General features: G+C 39.2%; 1 protein-coding gene across 4 annotated transcripts in view; it reads left to right on the top strand.

Annotated features, from left to right (window-relative positions):
- Positions 1–12,660, top strand: part of pax7a (paired box 7a) — a 68,023-nt gene that overhangs the window by 33,792 nt on the left and 21,571 nt on the right. For all 4 annotated transcript variants that reach the window (XM_055160439.1, XM_055160438.1, XM_020933907.2 and 1 more), the window contains exons 6-7: positions 8,747–8,912; positions 10,431–10,627. In XM_055160439.1, the coding sequence (XP_055016414.1) occupies positions 8,747–8,912; positions 10,431–10,627 (363 nt within the window). The remainder of the gene's footprint in view (positions 1–8,746; positions 8,913–10,430; positions 10,628–12,660) is intronic.

Here is a 12,660-nt window from a genome sequence, read left to right as displayed (position 1 = left end):
GTCCACTACGTACTTGTTTCCATGGAGATGTTATTGCTTTTCCAGGAGTGTTCCATGGTACAGCATTAAACATATCATCTAGCCGTACAATAATTCCTTCTGTAAATAGGGGTGACTCCCCACAGATCTGAATGTATTGTAGTGTCTCTTTTGTGATAGATAATTTTAATCTATACTGTGGAACATATAGACAAAGCAATAACATTTCCACTAGAAATATTACACAGTGCACCTTTAACTGTGCTGAGCAAAGGTCAAAGGATATTAATGTGTAAAAGAATACATTTCAACATACAGACGCAGTTTCTTTTGACTTTGTACATGGGGTGTTGAAAGTGTGGTCTTGGCACCATCAGTAGTCCGCCGGCTTCTCTATATCAGATCTTATAAATGAACCAAATTACACTGAGCTCTATTTAGTCTGAAGTTTATGAGGTCTGACTCCCGAATACTCATCATCGCAGCAGGCCGCCGTCTCCCCTCGCTCTGCCCAATTGGCTGCATAGATCCTCTTTCATTACCAATAAACATTCTGCATGTAGCTATTATAGCCAGTGGAATCTAATAAGGTATAAGCATTGGTTTTTTACGAGGCATGAAATCAATTTGGTCAAAAGTTTCTCTCTTCATCTGAGACTCACACTGGCCTGTTGATGCATGGGCGAGCGGGTAGAAGGCTAAATTGTAGACGGAGTGGGGCTGCGTACTTGGGACATTGCGAAAACTAAAATCTAGTTAAGTTAAGATGACTTGAATTAAGAAAGTTTTATCATGATTTGAGAACATTTCACTTGACTTAACTTAATACATTTTGTTAGACTTAAAGATGTAACTTTTCTCATGGAGGGCTCATCAAATTCTTGTCTTTGTGGAGATGTTATTGCGTTGTCTGGAATGTTTCACAGTATGGTATTAAACCTTTCTATCGTCATGGAGACCAAACCAGACCAAGATACAGATCGGATCGGTGGAGAGGCGACCCCGATTTTTCTAGATATTTTGAGCAGTAAAACCAACTGTAGTTGAATACATGTAAAGTAGAGCTGTTTAATGTCATACTGTGGAACATTCAAGGCAGTGGCAATGACGTATCCATAGAAACAAGCAGGTGAAGGGCCCGCAATTTAAAATTTACATAGTGCACTTTTAAAATATGAAAATGCATCTTGTTACAGTTAAGATAAGAAAAAACAACAACTCTTTGCATCTAAAATAAGAAACAAAATCTAATATTGCTTGAATTAAGAAAAACACATTATTTCCATTGGTAGATCATTTTTTCTCAAGTTGAATCTTCTCAAATAAAGTAAAACGCTGCTACTTTAAGGCATTTTAATTTTACATTTTAACTAAACATTGCTTTTTACAGTGAATGCCCTATTTTGAGAGCAAACATATTGGTGATAATAGTTTCAAAGCCAGTTTGTAAGAAAGCTGCTCAGAAAATAATCCAATGGGGCGGTATAAGTACAATTTCCTGATATCTGTCAAGTACTAGCGGCACGAGAGGGAGAGAAACACAATGACAACTAAACCCAAAAGGCAACTGCATCCCCTGTGTGCCAGTTTGTGTCGTTTTTATAAAGGAATAAATAGGATTTGTGTAGAAATTGTTGCTGCGCGTAAGAGTGAATGTTCTAACAGTTTTCTTATTATTAGAATTTAAATGACTTGGGTACTGTGCCTTCTGTACCACTGATACTTATCAAACTAATCCCAGTCTACTCAAATTCACACTCCTAGCTACTTTAATTAGCATAGTGCCAGTCTTGAGGCGGGCAGAGGAGCGAAGAAGAAGGGAGAGAGAGAGGAAAGAGGAGAGAGAGGAGGAGGGGATGGAGAGAGGGTGGGGGTTGGAGTTGCGTGGTATAGGAGAGGATTTGTGTGTCTTGCATCACCCCATGTATTTCATTTGTGGATATGAAGTCAGCAAGCAAGCACATTTTGTTTTGTCATTATCTCCTCTTTCCGTATTCATCTAGCGAATGTTGCAAATTGGCTGCAGAAAAGCGTCACGTTACATATTGAGGACTTCTCTTAGTCGAAAATCATTCATGGGGGATTGTGTGACAAAAAATATATGCAAGCCTCAAGAAAGCAACGTGTGACACAAGCGACAATGTTGGAGTGAGAATTAGCGTTGATCTGTGATAAGGCAATGCGAGATGCTGTTTGATCACTAGAATTCGGTTCTTTTGGAGTTAAGTGTGTATAGAAAACAATGGGAAGTATATGATGCAACTAGACTAGAAGAGAGACAGTGCTACAGAGTCCTGCTTATACCGGCTTTATCCAATTAAGTATTTGAGGGTTTCTTCTCCAGCTTGGCACCTCAAAATGGGCTGCACCCTGCCACCCACAGCCACGTCCTTTTTGTAAGTTTGATCTCAAAACTTAAACTTCTTTCACAAACATTGACGACTTTTTATTCTTCTTATTAACACATTTCTGAGACTTAATCTAGAATGCAAATGTTTTTCTCAAAAAGTTCATTTTTTTCATGACTTGTATTTGCATATTCACTAGGGCTGGGAATCGCAAAGTCATTCATGATTCGATACGATACTCAATGCATGATATTATTACAAGATATTATGAGGATACATGCAATAACTGATATACTGCACATGATATTCTGCAATATACAGTGGTCCCTCGTTTAAAAATAACTCGTGATAGGTGAAATCCACAAAATAGTCAACAATTATTATATGTTTTAAGGCTGTAAAACCCCTCACCACACACTTTATACACTTTTCTCAAACAGGACAGTTACAACCCTTTTTGCATCCTTCTTAAAACTTATTGCTGCTGTTGTTAACGAACCGAAGATCCATTTATTGCATAATGGAGTCCTACAGCGCAGTACAGCACCACACTGTTAACCTGAAATCATATCAAACTTTTGCGCCGCATACACCACAGACTGAACCAAGACTAAACCAGGACTAACCCAGGACTGATTCTGGGAATGAAGAGGAGGACTAAACCAGGACTGAACTAGGACTAAAACAGGAGTACACCAGGAATAAACCAGGAATAAACCAGGACTAAATTAGGACTAAACGAGAACTGAACCAGGACTTACTGTCGGGATGGGCTCAGGGGGTGACCGCAGGAGAGCTCTGCACCTCACGGAGGTAAGTGCAGCAATCGCCCAATCACGCAGCACTTCAGAATCACACTGCTAGTAATCGAACATTATGTAAATTTGGCAAGATGAACGCATTCTGTACTGTACAGGAGACACGGCAGATTGATTGACCATGGTCAATGGTCGCGAAAGGTGAACCGCGATATAGCGAGGGACGACTGTATCGCAATTTTTAAGAACCAAGTACATTTTAACAATAGTATTTCTTGTGCAAAGTCAATATGGAATAAACCATTTGTCATCAATAAAACAGTGAATGTTCTCAAGTGTAGTTTATAAATAACTTTCCTGAGCAAACTGAACAAACATTCCAACTGTACTGTTTGAAAGTAGTGTTATTGATACAGCAGCCTACAATAACGATACTGTGTCACCAAATTTAGTATCACAATATATCGATATTTATTTAAAGAATCTGTTTTGCTGGCATGTGTTTTCAGTTTATTACTTAGCTGCAGCTTTATAACTACAAATTCTTATAATTAATTAGTTTTTCTATATTTTAAATTGATTACAGTTCTCAATCCAGTAGTCTCAGTAAAATGTTCACTTTTATTAAAATGTAAAACCATACCATACTTATCATATAGTGTATAATAAGTGAGTTCCCTGAGTTTCAGAATGATTAATTATTATGACCGTTGCCATAGCGATGAACTATTAACAGAACAATGATTTATTTTGAATGTGAAAAAAAAAAAAAAAAAAAAAACTCAAAATGTTGAATATAGCTGAAAGGTGAAACCCAGTGAATATACCATCCACCCCACCTTTTTCCCCAAACTTAGTCCCACAATTGTAGAAGCAGGGAAACCTTTTAGTGCGTGACTCCAGGACTAGGGAGAGTGAATTGGGTGACACACTTCTCGTAGGTAGACAGAGCAGCTATCGGCCCAGCTCTCTGTACTGCAGGAGAATTAAAGCGGATTGTGCAGAGGAGCGGTCCAAGGTGACTTTGTGATCAGGTTCCAGAGCGCAGCCTCAAATCCTGCGCTCCAGGCCATGTGTGGTACTTACTCCGAGAGAGAGGAAAGAGAGAGGGAGAGGGCCAAAGAGAAGGTGGAGGATGATGGGGTGAGAAGGAGAGAGAGTGAGGGGAAGATGTAGAAGGAGAATGGGTGAGAGAGAGAGAGCTGTATTCCTAATGTATGCAAGACTGTGAGGACATATGGCTGCAGTGTTATCCCAGTATATGCAGAGGAGCAGCAGAAATCGCCCTATATCCAACACTCTATTACGTTGTATATATGGCTCTGGATTTGTCAGTGAAGGTGAGTTGAGGGTTGCAGTTGTTGATTCATCTAGTTGGAACAAGATACGAAGAAATTGGTTTCAATTTTAGGGCCTTACTTTACTTTTCACAGTATGGCATAAAAATATTAATAAACAAAGAGATGCTGACTAGAGATGTGCAAAAATAGCAAAATTTCAGTATATCGTATCATTTAATGTTGTGATACAGTATCGATATTGGGGACTGCTGTATCTATATATCGCCAAGAGTATTTTTTGGTATGTTCCTAAATTATTTTGTTTCAGCTATAGTTTTGTTGCTTGTTTAGACGAAGGAAACTCGTTTAGGCGACACATTTGACATTTTCTGTTTTGATGATTAAAATGGGTGTGTTTAATATGAACTTTGCACAAGAAGTAGTTTAACAAAGACTTTTAGTATTGCTGATTTAACCTTTTTTTTTTTTTTTTTTTTTTTTTTTTTTTTTTGAACCGTATTGAATATATTTTCAATATATCATATCGAACTGAAAGTGCACTGTATCGAGATATGTATCATATCGTGGCCTATGTATCGAGGTATGTATCGTATCGACAGCTTCTTAATGATATCCAGCCCTAATGCTGACACCACTGGGCAAAGTTATAGATCAGATCTGTGGGGAGGTGACCTTGCTTACAATAAAAAAATGCATGGTTTTCAATGTATTTTTGAGTAATAAAATAATTGTTAATTTGTCATATTGTAGAGCATGCCTAGCAACACAATAACATCTCCATGGAGACAAGCAGGTTGTACTGTCCACTAGAAAGGCTGCATAGTGTACCTTTGAGTCTTTAAGGTTTAGGATGTAATTTCAATCCTGAAAAAAATTAAGTCCATCTTCTAACTCAGATTTTCTACCATTCCCATTGATTTTTCTGCCGTTTGATTTGAAATTGGTTTATTTTGGTTCTTTAAAGTAGCTCTATGCAACTTTTTGGGTTTGGGTCCATCATCACTTGTTTGTTTCTATGTCATTGCTCTGACTGGAATGTTCCACAGTATAACATTAAACAGGTCTACCTTATATTTATTAAACTGCAGATGGTTTTATAGTTCAAAAATACCTAAAAAAAACAGCATTCTGCCTGTGAGCGGGGTTGCCCCTACACAGATCTGACCTGTAACTTGGTCTGGTTTGGTCTCCATGAAAATAGAAAGGTTAATGCCATACTGTGAAACATTCCAGACACCATTACCATTTACCAATAGATAAAAATCAGGAAAAACACTTGTCTGACATATTGGATCCTCTTGATATTTCAGATACAAATTGGGCTAAGGAAATCAGGGGAGATGAAAGGCAGCGGGGGGTGAGTGGTCGGGGTCGGAGGTGAAGTGGCACTGGGGGACGGGGCGGGCTGTGGAGAAAGGGGTGTGTCCTCCTGCCCCTCCCCTGAGCGGGCAGCTGTTTGTCTGGGCCAGGAGGGGCTCAGGCAGGCCTCAGAGCACGCTCCACTACATCCCAATGGCACTGGTTTCACTGGTTTCACTGGTATCACACACTGCATTTGTTTGGCCCTAAGTGTCCGGGGGTCTTTAAGAGAGATCAGCCCCACATAAAGAGACCCTGTTGGTTTTTAACTGCTGTAATTGAGGTTTTCCTGCTTTTGCTCCTGTTGCATCTTCTTTAAAGGGCCCGTGCACGCTATTTTCTGATTTGTTATAATGTTGTCTTCCTCATCAAAACCAGAGTTGTTTTGTTGTTGTTTTTTTATTTACGCATGTTTGACACACTCCATTCCACCTTGTGATGTCATGTGGTAATTGCTCCAATGTGTTTTTAAACTCCATACACTTTCACTAGACTCATGGGGAAAATTTTAGCCCTGGAATTGACAATCTCCACTGAACTAAAGGTAAAAAAGTAGTTGTTAACTTGAAAACTATGCTTCATGACATCACAAGGTGGATCAGAGCATTTTGAGCTTTGGAGATGTAGTTGGACTAACAAAAAAGGGATACTCAAACATGTATGAATGAAGCAAAACAAAACTCCAGGTATGTTTTTGATGAGGGAACAACTTTATAACAAAAGTCAAGTTGGTCCATCTAGAGCACTTTCAACTTCCTCCAACATTATAGCACATTTATGGCTTTGTGACCATAATTTAGCATATTTCTAAATTCTCTTTTGTCAGAATATTGGACAAATGTCTTTTTTGGACAACAAAATCCACCATTTTAAGCAACACACTTCTGGCTTTGAGAAGCAAACCCAGATTTCAACACATTTGCATGATATATTCACCTAATTTATCTTTGTCCCACCTCCACCAGTTTTAGGCCAAACTTTCTCCCACTCTTCCAAGCACCAAAGTCAAAAACCACTCTCTTTCAGAATCTTACCTCCAAACCCACATTCAAATTAAGATCTCCCTTGTACAAGTTTATGTTTGTGCACCAAGAAGCACTATAGCCTAAACGTGGTGAGTTTCGGTGTAAGTCCTCTCTCAAAGTCTCTCGGAGCCAATAGGAGCTGTTTAGTAGGGACGCCCCCTGCTTTTGTCCTCTCCCCTCTGTGGCGTATGGAGCTCGCTTTGTGCCCCTCTTTCAAGTGTGCTCACAATGGACCGGCCACAACAGTAGATGAACTGCGCTGACAGTGTATTAAACTCTGATGAATTGGTTGTGCGAGCCATAGATCAATGTCCCTCAACCCCTCTGCACACAGCTCAGCCCGGGCCTTGTCTCGTCCAAAAAGGAGAACAGGTTGCTGGCGTCTTTTCAAAAAACTGCCTGATTATATTTGTGTTTTGTTGAAGCGAGAGTCTTTTTAAAATGTGTAAATCTTTGGTCACTTTCAAAAGGAGTCCGACTCGCCTGCCTCTCCCCCTTTTTTATTCACTGAGGTTTTGTGTCAAAGAGGCTTCGGTGGTGCTCGTTTTGGGAGCTTTTTTGGTGTTTATAGACTCAGAAGTTGACTTTGAAGTTAAATAGTTTGAATTAAGGGGCTATTTAGAACAAGAAAAGACACATTTGAATGTCTATACTCTGTTTTGGCCTATAATTTTATCAAAAAACTGGATACATCAAACTTAGTAATGCTTGGGCACAGTAACTAACATGAGGCAATAACTGCTCAAAACCTGATAAATCCTGAGCATTGTGTCAGGTTGGGCATCTGGCTCAAATCAATATTAAAATCTTTACAGACTAGGTGATTCTATTGGTTGGATTAGACTGGAATGGTCAATATTTTGCCTTTTTGGTTACGGGCCTGCCACCTGCTTGTTTCTATTCATAACTCATTGCTCTGCCTGGAATGTTCCACAGGATGACTTTAAACAGCTCTACCTTACATTTATTAAATTACAGGTGGTTTTATAGTATTCTGACTGCGAGCGGGGCTGCCTCTCCACAGAGCTGACCTGTAACTTGGTCTAGTTACATCTCCATGAAGATAGAAAGGCTTAATACCATACTGTAAAAGTTTCCAGATAAAGCAATAACATCTCCACAGAGAAAAGCACCAGAAAGGTTTTGCACCTTTAAAATTCACATAATTTCAACTTGATATTTTTTCTTGCTTTTTGACCTTTTAAAGCAGTCACTGAAAGTAAACGACTGTAATAAGAAGAACTAAAAACACCTTATTATAACCGGACTTTTAGAGGGCATCCTTTGTAAACTCTGCTTTTCTTATCACTTAGAATTCCCTATCAAGTGTGCTTTTTAATCACCTCCACTCCACGCTTGAACTAAACGTGTGCTTGAGTATTTAACATGCAGAACTTGGCTCAGTAGCTTGTCAAACACACTTGTGAACTGCTCCGTGTGATGGGGAGGCTAAAGACCTACCTCTGACCCCTAAACCACTGGTCTCTCTGGAGAGGGCTTAGGCCAGTCTGTTTACACACATCACAGCTCACAGCACTTAAGAGCAGCACGACAGCCCCCCCCACACACACACACATGCACACACACACACACACACACACACATGCACTGACACTGACACTGGGAGATTAATGACAGGTGCCACACACCAGCAGGGACATGGGAAATCACACAGGAACGAATGACACAAAAAGCTTGACCCCACTGTCTGTTTCATGTGGTAAAGCATTGTTTAATTATAAATGCATACATATCAATTCTATTCCTTCTTGTATTAAGTGTGTGTTAATACTGTGTAATAACTTTTACACTTTTAAGCAGTCACATTTAAGTATGGCCCTTTTGTCCATGATCTAATGTTAGCAACCTCCCAAATGTATTCCTATTGAAATCAAAATATATTGGAAGAAAAATGTCAAAATTCTGCTTTTTGCTTTTATTTTCTTGTTCTAACTTCACATTTCTTTGTCGTTTAGGTGTGGTTCAGCAACAGGCGTGCCCGATGGCGTAAACAGGCAGGAGCCAATCAGCTTGCGGCGTTTAACCACCTGCTTCCTGGAGGATTCCCCCCGACCGGGATGCCCACTCTGCCCACATACCAGCTCCCCGAATCCAGCTACCCCAGTACTACACTATCACAGGGTAATACAAATACCCCAGTACTACACTATCACAGGGTAATACAAATACCCCAGTACTACACTATCACAGGGTAATACAAATACCCCAGTACTACACTATCACAGGGTAAAACAAATACCCCAGTACTACACTATCACAGGGTAAAACAAATACCCCAGTACTACACTATCACAGGGTAATACAAATACCCCAGTACTACACTATCACAGGGTAATACAAATACCCCAATACTACACTATCACAGGGTAATACAAATACCCCAGTACTACACTATCACAGGATAATACAAATACCCCAGTACTACACTATCACAGGGTAATACAAATACCCCAGTACTACACTATCACAGGGTAATACAAATACCCCAGTACTACACTATCACAGGGTAATACAAATACCCCAGTACTACACTATCACAGGGTAATACAAATACCCCAGTACTACACTATCACAGGGTAATACAAATACCCCAGTACTACACTATCACAGGATAATACAAATACCCCAGTACTACACTCACAGGGTAATACAAATACCCCAGTACTACACTATCACAGGGTAATACACATGCCCCAGTACTACACTATCACAGGGTAATACACATGCCCCAGTATTACACTATCACAGGATAATAAAAAATACCCCAGTACTACAATATCACAGGATAATACAAAATACCCCAGTACTACATTATCACAGGGTAATACAAATACCCAGTACTACACTATCACAGGGTAATACAAATACCCCAGTACTACACTATCACAGGGTAATACAAATACCCCAGTACTACACTATCACAGGGTAATACAAATACCCCAGTACTATACTATCACAGGATAATACACAATACCCCAGTACTACACTATCACAGGATAATACAAAATACCCCAGTACTACATTATCACAGGGTAATACAAAATACCAAAGTACTACACTATCACAGGGTAATACAGAGAACCATACTGTTCACTTTACGTAAGCTCTGTTACCATTATAGTATAATTCAATAGATTCCAGATCAAATTATTGTGGTTTATTTATAGTATGTCGTCCATATTTTACATTCATGTTAACAGAATTATAAATGATATGGGACATGTGCTGCATAATTGAGCTTAGATTTATAATAGCAGCTTTGTGTTGATTCAGAGAGGCATTAGAAGGCCTAAAGAACCATCATATTGATTTAGTTTATTGGTTTCTCTAAGAGGTTAGGGTTAGCTACTTTAATACATTTTGGTATATTAGTATATTATTATCAGTATAATTTTCAGAGGCTCATTGGTGTCTTTGTGGTATCTCGATTTATATATACCAACACTGATTATTTACTCATACTCCTGGTTTCAGTTAGTCCTGGCATAAACTGGTTTAGTTCTGGTTTAGTCCAAGTTTAGTCCCAGTTTAGATGTGATGTGTGCACAACTGTGAATGCACCAAAACAGTCAGTATATCCTTGTATAACTGCATTCATTCTTCTTATCTCTGCTTCTCTTCTCACCTGTGCATTGTCAGAGGGTGGCAGCACGTTGCACAGACCCCAGCCCCTCCCCCCCTCCTCCATGCACCAGGGCGGTCTCAGCGCTGACAGTAGCTCGGCCTACGGTCTCACGTCCAACCGCCACAGCTTTTCCAGCTACTCGGACACCTTCATGAGCCCCTCGGCCTCCAGCAACCACATGAACGCGGTCAGCAACGGACTCTCGCCACAGGTCAGAGACAAACACATACTAACTGTCCATGGGTTTCATAATGAGCGCAATTCACTATTTCAAATACAAACCATGAATAGTGGGGCTTTTCAGATTATATTCTGTACATCAACTCTCTGCCAGTCCCTTCTACATTTTGTTTGAATCCAGAAGGGTCTGGAATCGGACCACAGAGCGTGAAAAACAACAAACTTGAGACGGTCCAAGCACAGATGCCAATTTGTAACATGTGTCTCTCAAATGACATTTCCTCTTGTATCATTCAAAACAAAATATATAGCTTCTTTTACCTGAGATAAGTAACAGTTGGGTGCTTCGATTGCTGATTCTGAAAAAAATCTACATGGTTTCTAAGGCCTTTATGTAGTTTTTTTTCCCTTTTTTACGTATAAGCAGCCATGTTTGTTTTAGAAGCAAATGGAGCATGTGTCTCTCTGATTGGTTAATCCACCTGTCAATCACACCCTCTCAAATCAGGGAGATAGGATATGGCTCCAGATCCACTCATCTTTGTAAAGTTTTGTCAAAGCTTGTGGTTCTTGCTGGCTAGGTAACCACAAATTACATCTGCTTGCATATTTTTTATATATAAACTTGTACAAATACTTATATTGTAATGTTTAGGTAGAGGCTGTTATATCGGTGCACTACATATGGACAAAAAGTACTATTTAAATGAAGTACATGATGTAACCTAAATGATAAATTAGCACACATGTGGTTTTAGAAAAAGGTACTCAATCAATTTGTAAGGAGCTACTTGATTCATATGAGTAGCAAATGCTTTAAGTCACAGAAATATATGTTATGCAAGACATTAAAACACCATGTCAGAGTATTAGCAAAATGCATGACATTATAATTGAAGAACCAATTAACTAAAAGCTTCTGCCACTGATTTTTCATTTAATACAAAACAAGTAAATGCTTTCACTGAACCAAGTTGGACCTCGATGAGCACTTTTAATTATATTTTACATATATTCAAATTCTCTACAAGTACATTTGGGCTGTAGACTTTCTAATTACATTCAAGGGTCAGTAGTCACTCTGTCTTCCCCCACTTCGCTTTCATTTTCTTGTCACGTAATTGTCTTTGATTGAAAATTGAAATTAAAATTGTGAAAAAATGATGTTCTACAAAATAACCTCTGGTGTGGGCTTTCATGTTCATCTTCCAAAGCTCTGGATTTATTTTAGCTTCTGGAAATTGCTACATTCGTAAAACAATTGGATTAACATCAAGAAATTAAAATTCATCTTGATAGTATACCACAAGTACTCGCTCGGCTTCAAACCGTTCTTTTCGACTTCCCTGGGAAATCTAAATCCAGAGGCGCCCAGTAGGAACACATGCAGATGAAATAATTAGCTAAAGCTTATAAATGTAGACACGTAATCTTCTTCATGTAATTGTGTGCTGTGGTAAGACTCTGCAGTTTGTGTGATTGAACGCCTCTTTGAAAAGCTCCATGCTGACAGATCCAACATCACCACGTTAGCTTTTCAATCAGGATTAGCCAGCCTGGTCACTCTACCTGTCACTGTGCACCTGCCAGTCACAATGCAGGCACTAAACGCTCCCAATATTCAAACAGAAATGTATGTTTTTACATAAGAAAATGCTCCATTGTCACAATGTGAGCTTTTTGCACGTAAAATGGGTACATTTCTTGGTCTAACCTCCTGGACCCTTCATTAATGAGCGTTTATAAACTCCATAGTCAGGGCTGAGGTTTAAGTCACGCAGAATGGAAAATGATTTGTATTGATGCAAATCATGTGTACGGAGTGAATTATACACAATTACCCATCAATACTGGCCAGTCTTGCCCAGCCTTACCAACAAGACGTGGTTAACAGGCAGAAAATAAGATTGAAATGGTGTGTAAAGAGTTGAAAATGAATTTCAATGCTGCATTTGTCCACAATTACCCCGTCGTTCACACATGTTTTATTGGGAGTTTTTTTTCTCCTTCAAATATTTCTCAAAGCAGATTGGAAACATTCTTGGTATTACCCTCTTTCTTCAG

The sequence above is a fragment of the Boleophthalmus pectinirostris genome, unplaced genomic scaffold (assembly GCF_026225935.1).
Source record: "Boleophthalmus pectinirostris isolate CB_2022bp ecotype Guang Dong unplaced genomic scaffold, ASM2622593v1 HiC_scaffold_3, whole genome shotgun sequence".
NCBI lineage: Eukaryota > Metazoa > Chordata > Actinopteri > Gobiiformes > Gobiidae > Boleophthalmus > Boleophthalmus pectinirostris.
This window is presented reverse-complemented; position numbering and strand designations above follow the sequence as displayed.